This window comes from Cyprinus carpio, chromosome A6 (genome assembly GCF_018340385.1).
Source record: "Cyprinus carpio isolate SPL01 chromosome A6, ASM1834038v1, whole genome shotgun sequence".
Classification (NCBI taxonomy): domain Eukaryota; kingdom Metazoa; phylum Chordata; class Actinopteri; order Cypriniformes; family Cyprinidae; genus Cyprinus; species Cyprinus carpio.
The window spans coordinates 19441480-19468977 of NC_056577.1; the positions used below are offsets into that span (position 1 = coordinate 19441480).

Genomic DNA, 27498 nt, shown 5'->3' on the forward strand with positions numbered 1-27498 from the left:
TCTGGCACAAACATCAGAGCTGAAACCAGGTTACCACCACATGCTTTTGTCTCTGGCTACCACACAAAGACCAGCCTGGACACCAAATACTGTACCTCTCAAGATTTTGATATCTTCTAAATCCCTTTACTTTAAACCAGCTTATAGTGCAATAACCTCAGACATCAATATAATCAAGAAGTTTCACAATGATTGCCTTCACATGTGCAATAAAACATTGATAACTGGGTCAATTACATATAAGAGTGTCTACGATAAAGAAAAGGAAAAAAAAAATGTTTCAAACTCATGTGGCAAGTTCTCTGAAATGCACTCTTTGCATTCATGTTGGTTTCATATGGTTTTGAAAAACTTATATATTTAATAATAAATAATAAAAAAATGAATGTAATGTGGGTGACTTGACTCTCAAAAATTTCATTTTAAAAATATCAAAATATCTATTAAAAAAATCTCATTATAAAAACCTGACAAACAGAATAACGTTATGTTAACATGACATTTTGAAATCATCCACTTTTCTATGGTTTTGATGTCAAAATAAGCATATTTGTGCATAGAATAAACTGGTAAATGTGGTACTGAAATTGGTATAATGACTAAAAATATATCTAGATTTAGGTGTTTACATGATCTTACACACTGTCTGCTTATTATTATTATTATTTAAATCAATGACTTCCTCAATTTGTAAAAAAGAAATGAAATGTATGTGTTTTAACGTACGTCTGGCTTTGAATCTCATAAGCTGTCTTAAATAAAGAAGTATAGGAGTCCTGACGCCTTGATAATACGATAGTCTGAAGATTCAGTAACCAAAGCAAGTCATGATTTTTTTATTACTAAAATGAAAAATGAATCAAAATCTCACTCAGGAGAATCTACCAGAGAATAATAATTGAATTCCGAGGTGATTCTTCTAAAGATTACAGCACTTCCCATTAAAGACCTGAATATAATTTTTTATAATCAGCTCCATTGCTTTTATAGACAGACACTGCTTAAAAAAAGCTTGGTGTTCCTTTAATCATTCAAATTCTTAGCTTATGAATTTAGTCTCATTGAGCATAATATAATATATACAATATATTATATACAATATACAATATTATTAACACATTATATACAATCATATTAATAAACATGCAAAAAAATATTTAGAGTGGTACAAAAAAGAAACTGACTTCAATGCAATGTTAACGTGACAATTGACTCTGGCTTCACATTTCAAATCAGGCATACTCAACTACACATAGATCAATAACTGAGGCTTTTACTATTTGTTTGACAGACTGAAAATCTTTCAAACTGTGAAGTAAGTACTTTGTGACATTTTGATTGCAGAAAGTTCTGCCTGGTAATTTCTGAACCTCAATACGCATTATGCTCAAAGGTTCAGTAATTAACAGACTGCTGCTTAAGCAATCGAAAGATCCTCCAATCATAATCTGTTGGTAAATAGAATATGCTGTTTTCCACAATCAGAAAGTAAACAAGATACTCTATAGGGAGTAGGAGTGGTTGTCTTAATTGCTTTGTGGTGCAGACAAGTAAGGGTGCAAGTCAAATAAATACAGTTTTATTTGCTCAGCTTCTCAGTGTGAATTTCATGTAATACAGCTGCCATGCAGTAAGAGGCCACATACTTTCTCATTTAGTAATGTGTTTGTCTGCTCTGCTAACCAGTGGTGAAGACATATATAATGCAGATGACAGAGAATTAATTAGGTAGAAATTTAAGAATGAACAATATTTGGTGTTAGCAGGCACCATTGATATTTGCAATGTTAATGTGCACTCAAAAATATTACACATTTCTCTGAACAGTGCCATTAGTTTATCATTGAATTTTGATTGATTTGTGTAGGCAACAGTGTGCATGCCTTTTGTTTCTTTAATTTACTTAATTATGTTAAGCAAATGTCTTGACTGAATTGAAAATCACCCATTTAGATTAATAAACAAGTCCCTTTTAATAAGTCCCCTTTAAAGTCATTAAACTCAGCAGCTATCTTCGTAATGCCATCAGTTATTTTCAGTCATACAAGTACATCTATTTGAATCTATCTGAATTTCAATCAGGAATAAAAATGCTTTTTGAGTTCAAATCATGCACAAAAACAGTATTATTAGGCTGGGCCATGTCTAGTTTCCATGGAGTATTACAATTTCTCCTATTCATTTTTGAACAGGCATGCATGCTGGGAAATAGCTGAAAATGACTGGACAACAAAATCATTCTATATGTCATCATTCAAAGGTTTGGGTTGGTAAGATATCTAAAATGCTTTTGAAATAAGTCTCTTATGCTCACCCAAATATTAATTTGATTAAAAATACAGTAAAACAGTAATATTGTAAAATATTATTACAAATCAAAACAACTGTTTTCTATTTAAAAACACGTTAGAATGTATTTTATTTGTGTGATGTCAAAGCTGAATTTTCCACAGCCATTTCTCCAGTCTTCAGAAATCATTCTAGCATTCTATTTCAGCGCTCAAGAGAAGCTTTTTATTATTAACAGTTGAAAATAGGAGTGCTGTTAATATTTTTTCTGTGGAAACCATGATACATTTATATCAGGATTCTTTGATGAACAGAAAGAACAGAATAGCACTTATTAAAAAAATACAGCATTTATTAAATTTTTTGTTAATGTAAAAGTTTTTACTATCGCTTTACTATCACTTGCTAAATAAAAGTATTAATTTAAATAAAGTCTTACGGACCCCAAACTTTTTAATGGTAGTATAAAGGCACAAATTCAATTCATCTGAAGCTGAAGCAGAATTGCTGAGGAAGTATGGGAAGGTCACTATCTGTGGTACCTGCTGTGTTGGAGGTTACTGGGCGGGCAGCTCCATCACACTTGGTCTCGCAGAGGAAATCATCGATGGAAGGGCTCAGCAAGGGACGGCTCTCTTGTTGCTCACTCACCAGCTGAAAAAATCAAGCAGAAGAGTGTGATGAGATCTACATTAATGCACTTGGCCTCCTGTTCTCCTATTGTTTTAGTTGCAGCCAGCCTCCACTGTGCCACAAGCATCTCTGTGTGTGATTGGTAACGCTGGTAGTCACCACCTTTTCAGCTACTGCCTATTAACAGGATTGAGATGACAATTCTCACTATGCCCCCCTCTTGCAAATGTCTCTAGCCTGAGGATGTTTCTCCCTCCCATTCTCACTTAAACAGAAGGAAAGCAGACCAGTAAAATCAGAAATAGCATGTGGCGTGCTTGTTTTTCCATTGCAGAGAACATAGTAATTGTGTATGAATGTAATTATGACAAGGTGTGAGGCTGTCTTTATAAAGTCCCTCATCTGTATACTATGTGTACTATGTGACAGAATGTGTGTATGTTCTCTTAAAAGACTGGCATAGAGGTGGCCCTGTGTCTAACAGAATGGAAAAAAAACACATCAATCATCATCTGGTTGTTCTCATAGTGTTCATTCAGCCATGCCACAGTCTCATCAGAGGAGAGCACTTTTGTGGCCAGTGCATGGCTACAGCAAATCAGCATTTTCAGCCATAACTACCTCTCTTTTGAAAACTTAATCCTTCAGTCAGAAGAGATACATAAATTTGCAACATTAAGGGGATCCCTGATGTTTGATCAGTGTCCTCAGTGTGGTTAAATTAATTACATTTCTTCCTACATATTGCACATACTACAATGAAGCCTAGCGTATTTGTGTCTAAACACGATTTGCATCAGAATCTTTCTGGATTGATTTCTAGTTAAATATTTCTGTGCTGTAGTAAAATTTTATTGATAAATCCATGTCTAAAGAGGGAGATTACTATATAGTGGCAATTGGATTTGATAATCTTCATTGTTCGCGTCATTTAAGAGACAAAGGCTGATCACACCAGTTGAGGCAAACATTTCTTACTGTATATCTTCACCTTCTTGGTCTCCTTTCTTTCTTTCTTTCTTTTTTTAAACCAGATTTGCTTATGCGACTGGAAGGCAGCAAGCTAACACTTGCTAATGTGTGAATAAGTAGCTACTTGAATTTGCATTTAGTTAAACTGATGAATGTGAATATATGTGAATATATTTTTTTGCCCGGTACTAATCTGATAACCTGGGTTTCTGTCTGTAAGGTAACAGTGTTTTTAAAAGCTGTAAGTTCATGGTCATATCCACCAGTAACATCACGCTGGGGGTAAATGTGATGTTTGTATCAAGTGCTTTGAAGGTCAAAAGTCGCTAAACACACTGTGAAAGAATGTAACGGGATAGATATATAGCTAATGAGCAGACAATATTAATTTAGTTTCCGTCTGTTTGCTAATTAGCTTGCAAAAGTACACTACCATTCGAAAGTTTGGGGCTAGTAAAACTGTCCAAAATACAGTAAAACTGTATTATTGTGAAACATTATTAGAATATTATTTAAAATAACTGTTTTCTATTTTAATATATCCATAAAATATAAATATGCTGCTCTCAAAGTCACCTGAATTTAATGCTAAATTAAAGATACTTATGTAATCAGAATGCTTCTGGGTGTAAAACAGCACACATGTAATTTCATGTCCTATCCATACATATCCTACATATGGCCTTAACAACAACAGACACTTTAAGCAACGCTGCTTAAATTAACAGATTATTGCATGTTTATCATTTAAAGCAAATTGATTAAAAAACTCTGACCTTATCAAGACTAGCTTAATTGAGGGCTGCTGTATTTCCCCTTGAATGTCTTTTTAATTTGTCCGGGGCTTAAATAAGGCCATAGAGACAAAAGTCCATCAGGAATTAATTTAGAGATGGACACAGAAAATAAATTGAATTAACGATAATGAAAAAATGGATTATACTTCTCTAAGCAGAAACTAGTTGTGCTTGACATTTTTCTGGTGTATATTCTACCTTCAAACTGTACAAAGGTTTGTGATCTCCTCGTACAATATCTTGACAGAAGCTTTGAAATACATACTGAATATTCATGAATAACACGAGCAGTGTACGTTGGCCAGAGTGCTTGGGAGAACATTCCTGTTGTGAGAGTCTGTGCCAGAACGCTGACCCAGCAGTCTTAATTGGGTTGCACAGACAGCTCTGGTTCTGCTGGTGTCAGGGAGGAGATTTATTCCTTCATTGGCTGGAATGTCTGATCTTACCCAAGCTGAACTCCTGCTGTTACAACACCTTGTACATTTTTGATGGAAGTCAAGAAAATGATGGTTCTCTGTCTTCCAACTGTCATCTTTGACAAAGCAACTTTCTTTAGCATTCGATAGAAAAACAAAACAAAAAAACATATGCAGAAATAGTCTTATTTAACAGCTCAGATCTGCTGATCAGCAAGCATTTGAAGTGTAACACCATATTATGTAAAAACATCTAAATAACACAATTTTTATTACCATGGGTGAGCTGGATTTGGGGCTCAATTTTTTATTTGCCCCTATATAAGTCTTATTATAAAAGCATAACTTCCACCCTTGTGAATGTCAGCAGAACAAGGGCCATTATTTTGGAAATATTTTGGGCTCTACTATTTAATTAGATTTCCCTGTATTCAACTGTTTTTCACTTTAGCCACAAATGGGTTGCTGACATTAATAGGAATTATTAAAGGGACAAAACTCATTCTTGCAATTAGAGCAGATAACTGCAGTCACGTTGCAGAACAGTTAGAATTTTCTTATTTGTTTTTTATTAACTCAGTATGATTATTTCAGTGGCAGGCTAGTTGATAGAGGATTTATCTGGCTTTTCTGTCTGAGAGAAGCAAACACATTTGGTGTGTCTTCTGTCAAAGGTGCATTCTGTTTGGTGCTAATTAAAAAAGTTTTACACATTAGGAAATAAATTGTTTTTGTAAAAAGTTATCTGAATACATTCACCTGAGATGAAGACTTTAAGTTTTAATTAAAATTTTTCATTTTTAAACCTGTATAAAATTCAAAAAACAAGAAAGCTATAATTGGCGATTATTGGCATTTTTACCTTGTTGACATATCTAAAAATGCTTTTTCTTACGTATTTTTATTTTGAATTATTATAGTAGGTTGCATGTAAGCATAGGTGCAGGTACATTTGGCAATAAAAATATCACACATGTGATATAGTTCTACATTTTAAACACATTATAGCAAGTTGCTTGTGGTCTGTTTTTGCTCCGCCAATAAAAGTAATTCCAAAGATGTCAAAAATGATTGCAAAATAAACAGCTACACCTCTGAGCAACAACAATAGTAGTGTTTCATCCCTGAATGAATCAGTGTTTTGTGGTTGAACGAATGATTCAGTGGCTCATAAAGGTTTGTCGCCACCTACTGGCGTAATGATAATCCACAGAAATAGTCACTAAATAATAATAGCGAATAGAAGCATGATGCTTTATCTCCTTGGGTGTTTTTTTTATTATTATTTAATTTACACCTTCTTACAATATTGAGCACATTTTAATCTTTCGTATTCCCATTGAAAATGAGTGTGCATAGTTTCTCTGCAATCTGTTCCTCATAATTTGAAGGAAACCACGCATTCACAATTGCCCCTCAGAAAATACAACATAAAAGCATTGTTAAGTAAAAATAATACATTGACAGTGTTAAATAGTCATGGGGCTCACTATAAACTCAAACAATGAATATTGCCACGGTATATTCAGCCAAGACTTGAACATCAAGGTCACATAGTTTGGCTTTAATTAGGATTTGATTATTCATGTAGTGCATAATGTACTATTCTGAGATTCATTGTGCTTCTGATGTCCCATCTTCCCATGATACTCAAAGGCATTTACAGTAACTACATGTGAATGCTGATTATCCTTTCAAGACACGGCTAGCTGTACAGTAATTGTAAAGCAGAGTAAACCTACTGATTGGATATGTAAGAAAAAAATAATGGTGATGAACAACTCAGGTTTTCACTCTTTATCTATATGAAAAGGAATTTTTTTTTTTTCAGTTGTTCTCAGCTACACTTTATTACAACGCAAGCATTTTGTACCTCCTCATTTTCATCTTTGTGTTTGAGCCGGAGGGCAAATCCTGAGTTATGTCATGGAAAACTTCAACTAATTGTGTCATGTGGGTTTAGCTCCTGGTGGTAACTCCAAGATATTGTTGTCAAGGGAACCTGGAACCAGGTTATCTAGAGGGAGTCTTAAGGGGGAGAGTTAGGGAGGGAGGATGAGGGAGGTATAAGCTCATGTGAGACAATTATTAGTGTTATAAAAAACAGCATGAACATACACAACTTCATTATGTATGAAGAAATGAATTTCAGAGGTACAGTTGGCTGTAAAAGCCATGTACCATGTTGAAGACCTGTACTATTTTATCTTGTGTGTGAGGTCAGTACACTTAGTCTAACTGCATAATTGATATGATATTTGAACCAAAAGTGTTTACGCAACACAAACAAATAAAATACTTAAAAACAATCAGAAGTACAAATAAGAATGCCTGGTTCTAGCAATGACTAAGTTAATAAACCTGCTTCTTATATGTCATTCATGCAGTGAATTCCTGGCTAATTATAAAATCTTTCTCTTCAGATAAAGAGTTAATCCGTTAAGTTCTGCAATTTACTTGAAGTGACAGCAGATGATTAAATATCCACAGTATTAAATTGTTTAGGGACACAGAGACTAAGAAGCAGTCATTTCTCAAAAGAACATTATTCAGGTTTTTTATAAATATCCTAATATCTATAAATACCCTAATATGACTGAATGACACCCAAATAAACTTTACCAGTTTACATTTTTTATGCATTTAGCAGACACTTTTATCCAAAGCAACTTATAGTGCATTCATTTTTTTAACCTAACATGTGTTCCCCTGGGAATCAAACCCACAACCTTTGCGCTGCTAACACAATGCTCTACCACTGAGCCACAGGTAGAGGAACACCAGTGAAATCAACTTATTGTCTGGCCCTTTACTTGTTTTACAAGACTACAGTTACAGGTTCCACATTGTGGTAAATAGGACAGTATTGATCTGATAACACTCTGGCATCAGTATTGACAAGACTTTACAGAGCGGAATGATGCTTTGCTTCACATGCCATGTTCGATCTCACCTGATTTCAAAACTAACTAACGTTTACGCTATTATGGACAAAGCAACAGAGTGCAGTTGGCTTCAGGTCACCGATCTATTGATTGTTGACTGATTATTACAAAACTAACCACTACATGCTTTGCAATTTGAATCATGTGTCATTTGTGACTGGTGAAGGAAGAGTGGAAACCAGTTGAGCGCTTCAAAAGCTTAATGTAATGCAATTATTACTGAGTTCAGAATCTGTCTTGCATCAATACAGCACAGAGACATAAGCTACGCAGATAATAGTGTTACACGTACAGTACTCACATAAACACAACGATAAAGATTAAAACACAGAACGAGCTACAGACCACACAGGCAATGACAAGACGAGCTATAAAGCTGTGACATTGCGATTTCCTAGACAAATATCAACCACTAAATAGGAAGGAAATGTTTTTGAAAGAAAAGTTCCAATAAATTTGTTTTGATATCATTTCATATCATATCAACAGTTTGATGCATGTAAAATTAGAGATGCAACACTTTTAAAATCCTGTATTAAATTGCTTATTTGACAGTTCCCTGCTAATTTGTCTGATAAATAACAAATGAAATTACTAAATAATTTTAGATTATTGTGATTATGTTTTATTGAGTGTTGATGATGGCAATGGGAATCTAAATGTAAAAACAGACTGAACTAAATATCAAGTATTACTGATACCCAGGGTTAACTAAAACTAAAACCAACAAACAATGTTTGTTACTTAATAAAATAAACATTGACTTAAATAATATATATATACAGTGGGTACGGAAAGTATTCAGACCCCCTTAAATTTTTCACTCTTTGTTATATTGCAGCCATTTGCTAAAATCATTTAAGTTAATTTTTTTCCTCATTAATGTACACACAGCACCCCATATTGACAGAAAAGCACAGAATTGTTGACATTTTTGCAGATTTATTAAAAAAGAAAAACTTAAAATATCACATGGTCCTAAGTATTCAGACCCTTTGCTGTGACACTCATATATTTAACTCAGGTGCCGTCCATATCTTCTGATCATCCTTGAGATGGTTCTACACATTCATTTGAGTCCAGCTGTGTTTGATTATACTGATTGGACTTGATTAGGAAAGCCACACACCAGTCTATATAAGACCTTACAGCTCACAGTGCATGTCAGAGCAAATGAGAATCATGAGGTCAAAGGAACTGCCTGAAGAGCTCAGAGACAGAATTGTGGCAAGGCACAGATCTGGCCAAGGTTACAAAAGAATTTCTGCTGCACTTAAGGTTCCTAAGAGCACAGTAGCCTCCATAATCCTTAAATGGAAGACGTTTGGGACGACCAGAACCCTTCCTAGAGCTGGCCGTCCGGCCAAACTGAGCTATCGGGGGAGAAAAGCCTTGGTAAGAGAGGTAAAGAAGAACCCAAAGATCACTGTGGCTGAGCTCCAGAGATGCAGTCGGGAGATGGGAGAAAGTTGTAGAAAGTCAACCATCACTCCAGCCCTCCACCAGTCGGGGCTTTATGGCAGAGTGGCCCGACGGAAGCCTCTCCTCAGTGCAAGACACATGAAAGCTTGCATGGAGTTTGCTAAAAAACAGAGAAATAAGTTTCTCTGGCCTGATGAGACCAAGATAGAACTTTTTGGCCTTAATTCTAAGTGGTATGTGTGGAGAAAACCAGGCACTGCTCATCACCTGTCCAATACAGTACCAGCAGTGAAGCATGGTGGTGGCAGCATCACGCTGTGGGGGTGTTTTTCAGCTGCAGGGACAGGACGACTGGTTGCAATCGAGGGAAAGATGAATGCGACCAAGTACAGGGATATCCTGGACGAAAACCTTCTCCAGAGTGCTCAGGACCTCAGACTGGGCCGAAGGTTCACCTTCCAACAAGACAATGACCCTAAGCACACAGCTAAAATAACGAAGGAGTGGCTTCACAACAACTCTGTGACTCTTCTTGTATGGCCCAGCCAGAGCCCTGACTTAAACCCAATTGAGCATCTCTGGAGAGACCTGAAAATGGCTGTCCACCAACGTTTACCATCCAACCTGACAGAACTGGAGAGGATCTGCAAGGAGGAATGGCAGAGGATCCCCAAATCCAGGTTTGAAAAACTTGTTGCATCTTTCCCAAAAAGACTCATGGCTGTATTAGATCAAAAGGGTGCTTCTACTAAATACTGAGCAAAGGGTCTGAATACTTAGGACCATGTGATATTTCGTTTTTTCTCTTTTAATAAATGTGCAAGAATGTCAACAATTCTGTGTTTTTATGTCAACATGGGGTGCTGTGTGTACATTAATGAGGAAAAAAATTAACTTAAATGATTTTTAACTATATAACAGAGAATGAAAAATTTAAGGGGGTCTGAATACTTTCCGTACCCACTGTATATACACACACACACACACACACACACACACACACACACACACACACACACACACACACACACACACACACACACATATACATATATATATTTTATTGCCAAGACAACATTTCTATTTTTCGTTTATCTTAAGTTACTTTAATAAATGACTAAATAACTAAAACTAAAATTGAAAAAAGAATGAAAACTATAAACATTAAAAAAATAGGAAAAATGACAAACACAACAAAATTATTTAACCTTTAACTTAAATTGAAATCAAACCAAAAAATATAAAAAATACAAACTAATTCAAAATATTATCTCAATGACAATGATATTAAAATAAATGTGCTGATAACCTTGGTGATAAATTTCATAAATCATCCAATAACTGATATAGCACTGATATTGTGCATTGCTATACAAAATATATGTAAAGCAATATTAAATATATCAAACTGAACTGCTTATGAGGTATATTACAATTTAAAAGCATGTGTTGAAGTGTTTCCCTGTTTTTACAGGTTGAGTATGTGATCTATTTTGTGATCGTGGCGAAAAATCCTTCACCATAACAAAACATAAAGCTAAGATTTAAATCCATGTGTGTCCCATGTGTTCATCTGAAATGCTCATTTCTATTGTCCCCATTCTATTTCCTGTGACAAGCCTTGCCTGATGTAAAAAGATCAATTTTCTACCCCACAGAGCTGCCCTGAATGAAATAAAAAACCCTGTGTTAGCTGTTGTGCTATTAGAAATTTGTGATGGCAGAGACACACTGTGATTTTTATTTTTGTTAGGCTAAAAGGTGGAGGTTAGACATGTGATGGTCAAAGCGTTTCCATTAGTTATCATCACCATGCAGCGAGATCGGATGTGCTGTTTCACTCTGGCCGTAGCTGCAGTAGTAGCCCACCTTGTTTGTCCCCGTGAGGAGGGGCTTGCCTTCTGAGGACGCCTTATTGGGTATCTCCTTCAGGACCATGGCAACGGTCTTATCTGCAGCCCTAGAGTCTTTCCCCTACAACAGTGAAATCAACAATGACTTGTGTCAGGACAGAATATTTAGATATTCCAAGTATTATTCGTACTACGGTGCTTGAAGGCTCAATGATTTATATGCTATAAGATTGATATGATCACACTGAAAGCAAAATGAAACACTGCCCGAAGCCACACATGAAAACAGCTGTATGGAGCGTCAATACATTCTTTCTCACATCATCCTCAGTTTTACTCTGCGTGATGAAGTGCGAAATCACAAAGAGGCCACCGCAGTCATGCGAGTGATAGGGCGGCTGTCGTCAACTGCTTTTATCTGCGCTACAGAGACAGAGACGTATGGCCAGTCTGAACAGTGAAGATGGCATCTTATTATTCCAAGGCCAGGTTATATAATGGGTTCAACTGAACTGGCAAGCTCTAGTCAGCTTGCCTTAACTTGCTCTGAGCGAATGCAGTGTCCAGAGAAATTACACTTACATTAACCTCTAAAATATATGAATAACAAAGCCAAAAGTATGGACAAAAGTATCTATCCATTTATTGTTCTGTCAATCATTCTATATATTGTTCTTTCTGTCCATAAGGCCTATAAAGTTTCAACCCTCAAGGCTTTTTAAACTTGTTTTCAGAACAAGGTTTTGTCAAGCCAACAAAGTTTGTCTAGACTGGTTTTGTTTTTTTTACTTAATGACAAATACTTACTCCATAATTTAAAAAAAAAAAAAAAAAAAAAAAAAAAAAACGGTAACAATTTTAAATTCAACTAATTTTAATTATGCTTATTTACATGGTGTGCCCTCATAAAAACATAATCAATAGTGAAACATCGATTACTAACATGTGTCAGCTTCAATCAAAATTTGTCTCGACAAATTTTGCTTTTTACTTAAAAATGAAAAAATACTAATTAAATTCTAAATAGAAATACAGTAAAAACGACTACATTTAAAATTACATTTTAATTTTACTTATTTACATTCAAATTTACAGATAGTGTGCCTTCATAAAAACATAATCAATGACTAAACGTCCATTGCTTAAATCTCTCCATCCACTGAATGTTCTTTCTGTAAAGTTTTAAACTATTTTTTAAACCAAAGATTTGTCAAGGCATTTCAATTTCTACATTTGAATTCTAATTCTAATTCTAAATATTCCTTCATTTACTTATTTACATTCAAAATAAAAATGTAGATATTGGCTGTCTTAATAAGAACATAATCAATGGCAAAATATCTGTTTTATCTTTTTTTTATTATTATTATTATTTTGTGAGAATCTGAGAGAAAATGTTGTTGAGGAAGTCGGTCGGTTCCGATATTCGGCATGGAATATCTGGTAATGTGACACATTTACAGCTCGAATCTTGCACCTCCCGATCTGCTCGCACACAAATTAGGGCCTTCCCAATCATATCAAACATGTATGATATTTAGGATTTTAAATTGGGAAGATGACAGCTATGATTACATCAATACTATCACAGTAGCCAATGCGCGACCGCAAAACAAGCAGCTGTTTATTGTTTATTTGGATCCCCCCTTTCAACATGATAATCTTGAGAATATTGTGTAGTGTTTGATGGGCAATGATTTTCAAATCTTGTAGTGTGTGCATGTTTAAAATTTGAGGGAAGAAAATCTGCAAAGATTCTACTTATGTGTGTGCTACAACCAGATTTCATAATCGGTTTAAAACTCTTAAATAACTATATTCTATATTCTGTAGCTCTTATAGTCTGAGCCCAGCTTAAGGCCTTGCAGGCTTTTTAAACTTTTCCCCAAAAATTTTTTAAAGAAGAATTTGTCAGGCCAACATTCAAAGTTGTTTTTAACAAATTAATTAAAAATGTAATAAAACATTGCAAATTAATAATTCTAATTAAAAATTAATTGTTATTCTACTGCTTTACGTCCAAATTTGAATGCAGATATGGACCACCCTCATTAAAACATAATCAAAGGCAAAGCTTCCATTGCTAAAGTATCACACATGCTGTGCAGTAAAAATCTGATCTGGCCACTAGCAGTTTGAACAGTCAGCCTTAAATAAAACACCATGCACTTCTACATTTCACATTTTGGTCTGGTGTGGTGACTTCGGCATTAGATTTTATAAATATGAAATACTGCATCCCTGCAAAATCTTGTTCTATTAAAAAACCTCACACAGTTTACACCTTAAAACTTTCCAGCCATCTTTTTTTCGATAAAATATATTCCCTGATGGTCTAATCTAGCATGGCTCTGCCATAGAGATAAGAAAAGTAATCTCTCTCTGAATCACAATGTCGTCATTCTTAAAACGAGAAGTGCTCAATTCATTCACTCTATCCTGTGATTGTGTCTTAGTGGTCTAGTGCCATTGTGTGTACGTGACCTGAGAGACATCTCTCCAGAGAACATAATGCTATAAATGGAAACAAAAAAAGACTTCTTCATCTTACTAGACTGATACAAAGTGTAAGTGTTTTTTAATTAAAAATGTAAGCAGTCCTTACAAAGGGAAGAGTCTTCTCTGCATCATGATTTCACTTTGTCATCTGGCTTTGTCTGTCCTGTTGCCCAAGTTTAATGTTTTGTTCGTGGTCTAAGACACCCCAAAGTCATTTTAATAGCTCATTGCATCAGACAGATACTAAAATATTTTTCCTATTCTAATGAGAAGTGAGCATAGATAAAATTTGTATTTAAAAAAACTTCAGCTGTTCTCCATAAAAAAAATTACATTACTTAAGTCTGGGGTCTCACAGCTTCCAGATATAAAACATGAATAGTTTAAATAAATGTAATATAATAAAAATTTAACTGTTATTGCCTTTGTGATATCAATGTAGTAGAAAATCTTGCCTGTATTATTATATATATATATTCTTTATTTTTATCGTTGATACCAAAGATAAAAATAAAGAAAATAAGATACCAAATCTTATGCACACCAAAACTGCATTTATTTATTTATTGCAAAACTGCAAAAATATAGTTAAATTTTTTTTAAAGTATGACAATTTAAAATAACGTGTCTATTTTATATATTTTAAATTTACATTTATTTCTGTGATGTCAGAGCTAAATGTTTAGTAGCCATTACTTTCATCTTTAGTGTCACATGACCCTTCAGAAATACTTCTGATATGCTGATGTTGTGCTCAGAACATTTCATACTATTATCAGTGTTGAAAACAATTGTGCAGCTTAATATTTTGTGGAAACTGTGATACTGTGATTTTTTCCCCCCAGGATTATTTGATGAATACAAAGTTCAAAATAAAAGCATTTATTTGAAATAGAAAACTTTTGTAACATTATAAATGCCTTTACTTTCACTTAAGGTGAATTTAAATCATCCTTGCTTAATAAAAGGAGACATGTGAAACATTAAATACATTGTGTGTGCTACAAAAATTAATTGAAATTTCACAATTGAACTGCATTTACACTACAGTCAATCCAGCTGACAGTTTACACAAACTACAGGTGAGTTGAACTCATTATTTGTGAGACAGGGCGCAAATCAGTTGTGGAAATAAACTGGTAGTGAGTGAAATGCTTCTATAACCTCATCTTATGATGTAAATAATTTCACAAGTGCCTGGTATCAGCTGGTATCGGTGCTGAACTAATATATTCTTTGATGAGTAAAAATACATTGTATACTGCTACACTGTAACACTTTCTCAAAAAGGGGACATCTCAAGTAATTAATTACACTCAGTTGATTTAACAGTAGTAATCTCAATTTTCTATGCCAATATGTAAATTAACATCTCCTGCAAGATGTGCCACATTTCCAAACTGTTTCACAACATTTTCACTCATTTGTAAACCATAAAATTATCTTGGAGGCACAATGCCTGGGTTTAATTAATATATTTCACTTAATTAGCTTAAAAATAAGTATTTAGAAAGATAGCAGTAATCTGTTTGTGATGCATGACAATAATTTCAGTGGTTTAACATTCATGAGTTGAAATCAAATGAGAGCAACAAGATTTTTTGGAACTGCAATTCAAAGAAATGCAATACAGTTATAGAGCAGGAGGAATTTCATTAGTCCAACACTAAGTTTTGCGACAAAAAATAAAATAATGTTTAATAAGGTTTCCATGTTGTAAGCTGCTTAATGTTGTTTGGCTCCATTTTTAAGATTTAGGGGTATTAGAGCATTCAGAGAAATTAATTTTTCTTCCATGATGGTCAAGAAAATAAATGTAAATAAAATAAATATAAATTCTTTATCAATTCAAATACAGGAACTCAATTTTAAAGATATTCTCATGTCAAATCTGAATGGTGCACAACCCGGTGAACTGCTGGAGAACTGGTGCTTGCACCCTGCATAGTCATTTGATTATGTAACAGTAGCGTGGATAATGCATGGCTGTTTGAAGCATCTTTAGTTGGGCTCCTGGCAGGGCTCTGTTCGTTTGCCGAATCTGCCCTCAGATTCAAAGAGAATATTCATGTCGAATAGCTTTGCCTGCCCACAAATTGAGAATCATCTGGACTCAGGACCAATAGTCATTATGTTTGAAAACACAGCACTACCTCTAAAATGACATGTCTGTAGAAGCAGGGACAGTTAAGAAAGGCCTGTAACAAAACTAAACTGAGGCCAAGAAATGAAGAGACACTTTTGACTAAAGTCAAGTGGAAGATTCAACTTTTGGAATACCAGTGAACTACAGTAGCTATTAGGGCCATTGTTATGCTGGACCTTCTATATTCTGTAACTTTAAAAAATATATATTTATGTGCAGTGGGTTTAGAAAAGAATCACTCCCCTTAAAAATAATCACATTTTAGGTTTGTGGTTTTTCAGAAGGCGTCATCCGCTTTCCACTGTTGCGCGGCTCCGGAGGTAGCTGAGACCCTCCGTGAATCTGAGGCCTAGGGTTTGGATGTGGAGCTCAAGGCTATAGAGATTGAGCAGACAGGCCTCGCTTCAATAGACATTATCCCACCTAGCGGCCAGAAGAAGCTGCCTTCTGCGGCCTACTGTATACTGAGCTAGTGGATGTGTTAGCACGTGCTACCGAAAAGCTTAATATTGAGTGGCTGGCTGGATGAACCATGTGAGCCCCAGTCCTCTAAGCTCAACAAGTGCTTCTTGAGTGGCCCTAATTCTTGTCCCACACGAAGAAAGCTGTCGTTTTTCAGTGATCTGCATCACAAACTCTCCAGATCCTGGAAACAGCCTTTCTCTGCTTGCTTACTAACGCGGCGGTCGCTGACTTCACCAGCCTACCGTAGAGGGTGCCCAGAGACCGCTCCACGCTCAGGAAGGAGCCCATTAACAGGAGTGACAACTTGGTGCGTCCCCCACATCTCACAGTTTTGGAAGGTTGTGGTCGTCCTCGGACCCATCAGCGCCCACATATCCAGATTGAGCTGAAGTGCTTAGATAAATCTGGCGGCTTCAGCTTTGTTGGGTCGTTCCTGATCTCCATGTGAGGAAAAGTAGAGCTTCCCCCATTTTGTAAGGTTGAGACAGACTGTCCAAATGTGTCTGTCATCCCTGACCCCCCCACGATGGGAGACGCTTGAGGCTTTCTCCCCATGTCAGCCACCCCTAAGCATACACCAGACTGTGCCCCTACTCCAGTTCTTGTGGGTCAACCCATCTCGTGAGAGGATGCCATAAGCCCTCCTCTGCCACTGTTAATGCCATGCCCATCTACACCAGTGCATGACTGTCTCGGGGACCTGGCACTACCACATCCTCTGGACTGCACCCGTATGCAGCCTCTATCATGCTACCTACATGGATTGAGGTGCCTGCCAGGAGTGTCGCCTTGGATTCTCCACACAATCCAATTCGGCTACACTCTTCAGTTTTGATGAATAAATGTAAATGTTTGGCCAGCTTCAAGCTAGGCCATCATGTTTCAGTGAGCACATGTTGCAGACTCCTGGGTCTCACGGCAGTGGCCTCTCCTGTGCAGCTCCTGGGGCTGCTTCACATGAGGCCATTTCTGTAGTGGATGAAGTTCAAAGGAGTTTGTCCCTCGTGGCCAGCCCTCCACCTATTAAGAGTGTTATGCAGTTGCTTTCGTGCACTCTCGGTATGGCGGGACCCTCTCTTTCTTCAGCAGGTGATCAAGATTGGTGCTGTTTGCCATCGCCAAATGATTATGACGGACACCTCCCTAACTGGTTGAGTCACGCTCTTTTAGGGCAGACTGGCTTGTGGTGTCTGGACGGGGGAGTTTCTCTTGTGGCACATAAACAGCCTAGAGCTGCGAGCTGTCTTCCTGACCCTGGTGCATTTCATCATCAGAACAGACAACATGGTGGTAGTGTCTCACATAAACTGCCAGGGAGGCTCACGGTTGCACACGCTAGACAGGCATGCACACCGCCTCCTTCTTTGGGCTCAGGACAGGTTTCATTCACTGAGGGCAGTTTACGTCCCTGGGGCTCTGAACCTCGTAGCGGACTTCCTATCGAGGTAGAAACTCTAGGGGGGTTACTGGATGCTGAACCATCAGACAGTGGCTCAGATCTGGGATCTTTTCGGCAAGGTGGAGGTAGATCTCTTCATGTCGCAGGAATTGACTCAATGTCCCTTTTGGTTCTCCCTATGTCTGGGGATAGATGCTTTGCCCACCTGTGGCTGGATCTGAGGCTGTACACAAGTCCACCAATCAAGTTGATTCCGGTAGTCTTATGCAGAGTGATAGAGTGCTGAGTCAGCCTCCTGTTGATAGCCCCGTTCTGGCTGTCCCAGATGTGGTTCTTGGAGATAGTCTCCATTCTAGAGCAGAAACACATGGGAGGTTACAATCAGGAAAGACCTGCTGTCTCAACTCCAGATCAGGATCTGGCATCTTCTGCCTGAGACTTGAAGGCTATGGGTGTGGCGATCAAGGGCGATTGGCTTAAACCTCTGGTTTTTCTGCGGACTTTCAGGAAACCATTGATAATGCTAGGGCTCTTTCTACTAGGAGACTTTATTCTTCCTAGTGGAAGGTTTTTGAGTCGTGGTGTTCTTCTTATGCAGTGGAACCAGACAGCTGCCTGATTGGTTCAATGATGGAGTTTCTGCAGGAGAAGTTTGGGGCTGGAGCGGCAGCTACCAACTTGAGAGTTTATATTGCAGTTATCGCTGCTCGCAGGTATATGGATGAAGTCCCCCTAGGTAGATGTTGTTTGGTCTCTTCTTTATGTGTGGGCTTAGGCGTCTGAGGCCAGCACACCCTGTCAGTGTTCCTTCCTGGGACCTGTATATTGTCCTGGAGGGCTTATTTGAGTTGCTGTTTGAGCATTTGGAGTCAGCTCCAAAATGGATTCTGACCCTTAAGGTGATGTTCCTGTTGGCATTAAATTCCATCAAACATTTTTTGTTCCATTTTTTTTGCAGGCTCTCTCTGTTTGTGAGTCATGCATGGAGTTTGCTCCAGGCCTTGTTAAGGTATTCCTATGGCCCAGACCTGGTTATGTCCCCAAGGTCTTGTCCACATCATTTCGCTCCCAGGTGTTCATACTTCACTCCCTCTGCCCTCCTCCTCTTGCTTCTGTTGAGGACGAGAGGCTTCACCCTATGTGGACCACTCTAGCCAGTGGCGCAAGTCCTCCCAATTAGGGCTAGGTTCTCAGATTCTTTATGCTTGAACCAGCCATTTGAGGTTAGCTTGGTCTATTTTGCATTGGGCCAGATATGGCAGCACTTAGCTTGGCGGGTGTAGTATATTGTTCCCTGTACATCACAGCTATGCAGCGTTGAGTAAACTCGTGTAACCCGTGTTCTCTGAATAGGGAATGAGATGCTGCATTTACTGCCAAGCTCCTCGTGCTGCCGACAGGACTTCTTCGGCAGGAAATCTGAGGAACAGATGGCGAGGTCACTAGTATTAGAGTGGGTGATCTAGTGACGTCGCGGTGTCTCCCACGCCATGATTCCATACGTGCTTCAGACAATCGGCACACCCAAGGGGCGTTCCCATTGCGTCATACCTATGCAACGTCTCGTTCCCTATTCAGAGAACATTGGTTACACAAGCAACCCAAGATGTTTTCTCATTTCAGACTGATATTGTGTTAGCGTATATGATGATTTCAACTTAATTTAACTGTAATATTTTTAACATTACATTTAATTGTGATATTTTGAAATGATACATGAATTCACAGAATTCATCAAATTGCATCAAATGCTAATACACTGTAAAAAAAATAAAGTTGTAAGTAAAACAAAGATTATAGGGGCATGTTTTATAAGAAAATGCTATTTCAGTCTTTCTACTTAACATTTTCATGTTTAATTCAATGTCTTACTTGCTGTTTTTGTGAAATTTACCAGCAATGTTTGTGAATTTTTTTTTTAAAGTATTTTTTCAGTGTATTTAAAATTGAAGATATATGAAAACTCAAAACAGTATTTCTCAAAAACATGTTTTTTTTTATTTACTTGTTTGTGATATTGTGATAAAAGAAAACAAATATGATTTTTTTATTTAAACACTGAGTTGTATCTACTTGGTATCTATATGGTCAGGACACCAAAAAGTATTGCATAGTATGAAAAATTTCAAGATCCCTATTAGATAAGAAATATAGAGGCACCACCTTGTATGACCACACCATGACTGTGGAAAACCATTCTAAAGGCGTTTCTCCTCAGAGCAGCTCAAAGTTCCTGGATCTGATTCACAGCCAGCCGTCACACATGCCTGTTACCATTAAATGTTTATGACAGATGTATCAGCAGAGGTTCCAATCTCCTAACAGACTTAAAACTACCTTGACACCATCAGAGGTGCTTCTCATGTATTGATATTACCCACTATGTTCCTAATACTGACCTCAACATGCCAGTCCACAGTGTTCTAATGTCACAGCTGTCTCTAACAAAGGGTATTGAAGTGTAGTGCTGTGAGAGATTGCATGTCATGTTTTATAAATATAAACAGTTCTTCAATGTGGTCATTTATGCCAATTTGCAGCTGCAGCAGTACGTCATGCTGCACATAGAATTATGCCCTAAATATGCAGCGGACTCCCGCTCATTTAATGATTTTAATTTTCTCCCTGTGCTGGGAGCACTTTCGGCTGCTGATCTAATTAGAGAATTTCAGGGTATAAACAGAGATGGAATACATTCTTCTGCTAATCTGGGATAATTTCTGACACCTGGAAAGTTTCAGAGATGGTGGTTGAAAAGTATCACTGATTACATTAGACACTTATCAATCTAAGTAAAAGCTTATTTCATTATTATGTTGAAATCATTGTTCAGCCATTCTGTTCTTTAGTTTTTAATTTATTTATTTATTTTTGTATCATAACAGCGATTATCGACAGATAGCCTCGAGCAAGCTGTGGTTGAAAGTCACTGTTCTGTAGCCTATGGTGGTAACAAAAAGAACAGAATGGCTTGGCAATGATTTAAACATAATATTCTATCTTAATCAAGCATTCAATAAATAAGAAGATAACAGTGAGTAACTTACATGTTCAACACAAAATTCCCAACTGTCAGAGCAAAATTGATCAAGTGTGTTTTGGAGCAACACACCGTAGTGGTGTTTCATTCCAAAATGAATCACTGTTTTTAAACAAATTGGTTGAGTGAATGATTCAATGACACAATAGATATAGCTGCTTCCAAAATGAATGTGTGTATTATGAATGAAATCCAGAAGCACTACATCCACCATGCTGTCATTGACTTATGTCAGTTGTGGTGCTTTAATGCCACTCACAACTTCTCTCCGCTGGCCTCATGGGATATTAAAGTCTCTATCTGATGCACTTCAGAATCTTGTAGAAGTCATTTGTGTACTTTTCGTGTATTATACAGTAGGGAAGACGGCATATTCGGACAAATGAAGTCCCTTGTATATTCCCTAAATGAAATGAGCATTTTTTAACAAATCGGTTGAATGAATGAATCAATGACTCACTCATAAAGACAGTCACTTGATGCTATTGACTGGCATAATGGAAAATCTTGCACACACTTCGTCACAATAGAATTCTCTTTCTTATTTTTTTTTTAGAAATGAAATTTAAAAAAATGTGTTTCTTAAACTGCTTCACTTTGAGAGAAAGCGGTTTGGTCAATGTTTTTCACTCACAATATTTATTGTTTTATTTTTAATGCAAATTATTGTAATTATTTTCTATTTCATCTGACAATGCTAAATGACATTCTATGAGTTTAAGGAAACACATTTGTGGTTTGGTATCAATAAATACAGGTATTTTGGCCTTACTGATGGGGTGTTTAGTGTACAACTGAACACTGTAAAACAAAAAATGGTTGGGACACAGCCATATTATATATGTGTATATAGAAATGCCTTTCAGATTTGAACAGATTGATTGAATTTAAAGCAAATATGCTGAAGATCTGACCATCAGACATTCCAGTTCACATTGAGTTTCCTTGCTGGAGGAAGAGACAGAGTTCCCTGCAATCAGCGGGCATCTAGAGGTCCTTCCACTGACGCTGTTTGTGGTCGGTAAAGTGTTCTTTCAACTGGCTTTGCTGCCTAAAGCCATCCTCATATATCTGACTCACCGAACCCTTGTTATGTGGAATCATTGTCCATTCCATGAGTCTCTTTGGACTATATTTTATTGTACAGCACAAGTAATCTTGATAATGAGCTACATGCTACTGCAGCGCAGACACCATTGCAACTCACAAAACCAAGGAAGAACAATTTAAAGGTCAGGTTTTGTGTAAAAGCTTTCTTCCTCATTTTCTTTTGTTCTTTTGTGACAAGTTAAATGCTAATGATATAAACTCAGAGGGGCCCTGCAGAGGACTTTCAGGTTTACTAAAGCACCTTCAATATCTGAAGGTAGAGTTTAGAAGAATACAGCAAGCCAATTAAAGTCATGTTAACTGGAAGTAGAATTTTCTTTTTCTGCCTTACCTTTCTATATGTTTTAAGTAATCAGCCACTTAGACTCGACATGGCATACTTTAGAACTGTAGGCTACTATTAATAAATGGACATAAAACGTTTAGGGGGAAATAGGAGTAATTGTCTTCTTGGTCAACAAATCTCCTTTCAGCACATTTACTGAAAGGCAGTGCTCTCCTTAATTTTGATGTTTCATCCGAAAATAAATATATGTATTTGTTGATGGAGTTAGTTTGTATTAATTAGTTTGTTTAGTTTTTTTCTTTAATTTTAAGTGAAAAAATAATGTCAGACCATTTGGGTAAGATAATTAACTCTTTAATAAAAATTTATAGAATTTGGATTTAATAATTCCTTTAAAAAACTTGTTTAAGAATGACTAATTATTTAAATGACTTATAATTTATATATTACAATTTTATATTATACATTCTGCAAAAAATCATAGCAGCATTTCCATTTTGTTTATGCAAATATTTCCCTTTATGTTCCCTAGTAATAAAGATATCATATTATCAACTTCGGTCCTGGACCACTAATCAAAAATCAGGCTACTGCCTGTAGCTTCCTAGTGACCTTGAAGACATGGATTAGCTTGTTCAGGTCAGTTTGATGAGGGTTGGAGCTAAACTCTGCAGGACAGTGGCCCTCCTGGACCGAAGTTGCCCAGGTCTTATCTAAATAAATTGGCATCCAACTTTATCCTTTCCTACATGGGTCAGTTTTTGACGTAATTGTAGAGGAAGCTCTGTATAACTTTTAGCAACGTCATTGTTGCCCTTGAGACTCGTTATGGCTGTAAGATTTTAGAGTAATTGTGGGGTGATGTGAATATGAAGTAATTTAGTAGTTTCATTTCTGTGTTTTGTTTTGTGTATGGAGATGTAAGACTACTTTTTTTTTTAATTACCCTTGACAGCTGTAGAGCGGCTTCATGTGCCATCTTATCAAAAAATGAAATGAGAGCATTGAAAATATTACATGGAGGAATAATTATGGTGACACAAACAAATTTACCAACCCAGAATGATAAACAACATGCGGAAGGGAATCAATCTATTTATGTGAAATAATTGGTTCATGCCTCAGCATGCAAAAATGGCGACAAGGCGAGCAAGAGAGAAAGGTAAAGGGAGATTGTATTGCATTGATGGTAAATGAGAATATACATTACAGAAAACCTGTAATTGACCCCTTAAATAAATACTATATATAGCCATGAAAGCCACACACTTCTTGTCTAAATGTATCAGTGAAAGTCAAAGGGACCACTTATTTCTGCAGGGTGACCTGATCATCATCTTATGATTTGTTGTTGACTGTTTAATGAGAATATAATGACTGGGCGGAAAGCTGGTAATGAGCCGACACCCTATATATGCATGACCTGTTTCTGGTGATCAGAACCCTTCAGAATGTATTTTGGGACTTTGTGAATGCCCTGCACAGTCTGTTGTTTCCAAATCCTTTGTTCTGTAGCAGCAAAGCCTATTATCGCCATAATTTAGCCAGCCCAAATCTTAAGGTCTCCAATTAATGGGTGTCCTAACTTTCTCCTCTGGCTTTTGGGAGGCTGCTCCTTTGTGGTGCGTCACTGGGATTGTCTTAGGACGAATCTGCTTTGGTCTCCAAGGAAAAGAGCACTTCTGGACAGGACAGCTTCCTGCATATGTGCGACCCGAGGTCAGAACATTTCACGTAAACTATGTCCCATGAGACCAATTTTTTGGTGTGGAGTGGCCAGGATGATCATGCTGTTGATGCTTGGATGTTTCATGCTTGGATGCTTGGATCAGTGTCTTGTTACTCTTGATGGTTATTACATACATTTCTTGAACAGACCTGATAGTTCTCACTTTACATCAAGGATATGAATGAAAATGGCATATCTGAAAGATTGTTTTCATTTGAATTTATACTTTCAGTATTTAGGGCAGATGAGGTGCTAAAAATTTTTGGAATCATTTAGAATATGATATCAGCACAAGAAGGAATTTATGTTACATTTTTGTCCACACTTAATAACAAAACATTAAAATCTGTATGTAGGTCAAAAATGATACAATAAGATTCATATTATTTTAAACACTACTTATTTTGTCAGTAAACATTTAATTGGATATTTGTGTGTTTGTTTGTGTTTATAGGTCAGTTTTGCTTATGGGGATCAAGTGTACCCCACAAGGAAAGTAAAAGTTAATATCACCATTGGTAATATCAGCAAATGGTCCCCATGAGGAAAACAGATTAATTAAACATATTAAACAGTGTGTGTGTGTGTGTGTGTGTGTGTGTGTGTGTGTGTGCACGCACATAACTTTAGGTTGGCCAGGAGGACTGTCACTACCGGAAATCACTAAGAATATAATCTGCTGAATAAAAACGAAGTATTTATATTCTTTCTAAATATAATATGACCATTATATTTAAAAAGCCTTATATATATATATATACATAACTTTAGGTTATATATATATATATATATATATATATATAGAGAGAGAGAGAGAGAGAGAGAGAGAGAGAGAGAGACAGACGGAAACTAGCGAATTTTCAGTTCCCCTACACTGTAAAAGTGGTAACCTGCCATTGTTGCCATAAAGGAATAATTTTTAATTGAAAAATGTATTGAAAAATTAATGTAATATATTTTCATTTAACGATGTAAAATATTATGTTTGACTTGAAATATTTTATATAACCACATTTTGCATTAACGTTTACAGTGTCTGTAAACAATTATTATTACTATAAACATCCTTGTATAATATAGTGAAATCCTTAAATGAAGAATTTGAATCTTAAAGCTGAATTTAAAGACAAATGCATGTGAAAAATAAATGAAAGCATTGAATTATAAGTGAATATATATGTGTTTAAATATGCCTACTGTACATTTGAACAAAGATTTAATCAACATTTCAAAATTCAGTATACAAAGATGATCTACTATAGCATATATCAAACAATCTGTCATTAAGAATTTATGAAAAACCTGTGTACGAAAGCTTGGTATTTTCTTTCATTATATCGTTGTTCAATGAACGTTCAGAGTCAAATGTTAGTTTCTGTGTCTCACCCCTAAATATTAAAAGAAAGAGTGTTTGTGTGTGTGTGTGTGTGTGTGTGTGTGTGTACTGTTTGGAGGAACAGACAGCCAAAAGCTTCCGAGCTACTAATAATCTAGCCTCTGGATTTGAGGACGGATGTTGGCTGGCACTGCCATGGGTCTGTTAAGAGCAGGAACAGCTTACACAAATGTTTTCTTGCTGCTGACAACACTTAAATAACTGGGAAGGGATTCTGTTATTAGAAATGGGATTTTGCAGTGTAATCATTTCTAGCGGTTAGGGAAACCTCTATCAATTACATTCAGCATACGTTTTTACATTGTATGGGAAAATGTGAGTGGTGCTTTACCATGCAAAATCACTACCATCATAACCTACAGCTCGGGGCGAATGGTTGCTAGGGCACTGTGGATGGTTACTAGGTGGTTGCTTCCTAGTCCAATTAAAAAAAACAAAAACATTTTTTATATCTTATTATATTTCACAGAGGGTTGGTGCTTTCTCCAGTGATTTTTGTAAGCTGTTAATACTTGATTTTTTCTCTATTTTTTTTTTTTTTTTTTTTTTACAATAAATCCCAAGCAACTGATTTTAGAAAGCATTAAATGTGCTTTTTTTTCACAGAACCGTTATATTTTCAATGCAATTCCAACAAAAGAAAGGAACTAGTGGAAGGGTTGTGAGAGGAATTTAAATCACAAATCAAGCTTTAGTGAAAAGGAAACTGGATATATACTGTATGAACTGCAGGTCTAACAATGTGTAAACATGTATAAAGAATGTGTCCCTGAGCGACATGATTCATGCTTCCTCACCCCCATTTCCATTCACAGATCTTCATGTTTAGCTTGTCATTCTGTGTCAGTCTATATCCTTTCCCATCTGTTCAGACCTCCATCCTCTCTCATCTTTTTTTATGTCGGTGCTTTTTAGAAAAAGCAAGTTAGGCCATTCTAGGGTGCGATGGCGCCAAACTAGCTTACAAGTGATATGTTTCCTTTCCAGCAACGTAGAGATCAATGAATCATTCCAATTTTGATCTTGTTTCTCATGTATCACTGTAAGACAACAAATCAGGTCTTCCAGGTCTTTCTGACGATGTTCATGAATCATCTTTTTCATGAGAAAACTACAGCTGCTTGAAAGCTGAAGTGTGTCATTTTTTGATGTTAAAATACTCCTCATATTCCATCTTAATATGCAGAGAACTGTTCAAACATTTGGAGTTAGTAAGAATTTTAATGCTTTTGAAAAAAAAAGTCTCTTACACCCAACAAGGCTGAATTTATGTTGAAAAATACAGTAAAAATAGTTATACTTTGAAATATTATTACAGTTTAAATAACTTTTCTGTTTTAATATTTTTTCAAATGTCATTTATTCCTTTGATGGCAAGGCTTTAAAAAAAAAAAGAAAAAAAAAAATTGTTATTAAATTACAAAACAAGACAAAGAAGCATGGCCACTTATGGCTTTCCTTACATCCCAACATATCTAACATAAACAATGGCAACACTTTGGGGTGCACTATCTGTTTGTCTGACCAAATGAGTATTCAGGAAACCTGTTTAAAAATAATTCTTGCTATTTTTTTGGTAATGCTAGTTGTGCAGAAATTACACACTTTATTTCATATTAATAGTCTAACCTGAATATCTCTGCTTTACGCAGCATATTACAGAATGCTGGACTCCCAATGTCATGACAGAAGCGTCCTCCAGTTAACAACAAAGAGAAACTGGGCCTCGGCGTCCCATGGTTAACAGTGTTAGCATCAGCACATTGCCAGCCACTGCTCTGCTCTCATTGGGTGCAGGACAGAAGAAATATGGTGCCATTAAACCACAATCTCATCTCTGGGGACCGTCAGCCAGGCAGGTGTGCTGTTGAAAATAAAATTCACCAAAGGGGCTGGCATTATTCTTTCTAACTCTGGTGCGGGAGGGGTTGAGGTCGTTGCATCCACTTGCACATTAGCAAGACAGATGAGCAAAGCATTTCTGCAAGCTTACAGTCTTTGACTTTAACAGATGGCCAGTGTATTTATGGGGTCTCCCTGAATTTAACAAAGGCAGAGTAGTGACGGAGTGCATAGTAACCAAAAAAACTGCAGAGCT

General features: G+C 36.5%; 1 protein-coding gene across 4 annotated transcripts in view; it reads right to left on the bottom strand.

Moving 5' to 3' along the window:
* LOC109057501 (peroxisomal biogenesis factor 5-like a) overlaps nucleotides 1-27498 on the bottom strand; it is a 75676-nt gene that overhangs the window by 24268 nt on the left and 23910 nt on the right. For 3 of the 4 annotated variants that reach the window (XM_042758298.1, XM_019074747.2, XM_042758300.1), the window contains exons 2-3: nucleotides 11347-11451; nucleotides 2832-2943 (exon numbers count right to left, since the gene is read on the bottom strand). In XM_042758298.1, coding sequence (XP_042614232.1) covers nucleotides 2832-2943; nucleotides 11347-11451 — 217 coding nt within the window. The remainder of the gene's footprint in view (nucleotides 1-2831; nucleotides 2944-11346; nucleotides 11452-27498) is intronic. The other variant, XM_042758301.1, reaches the window with a different exon arrangement.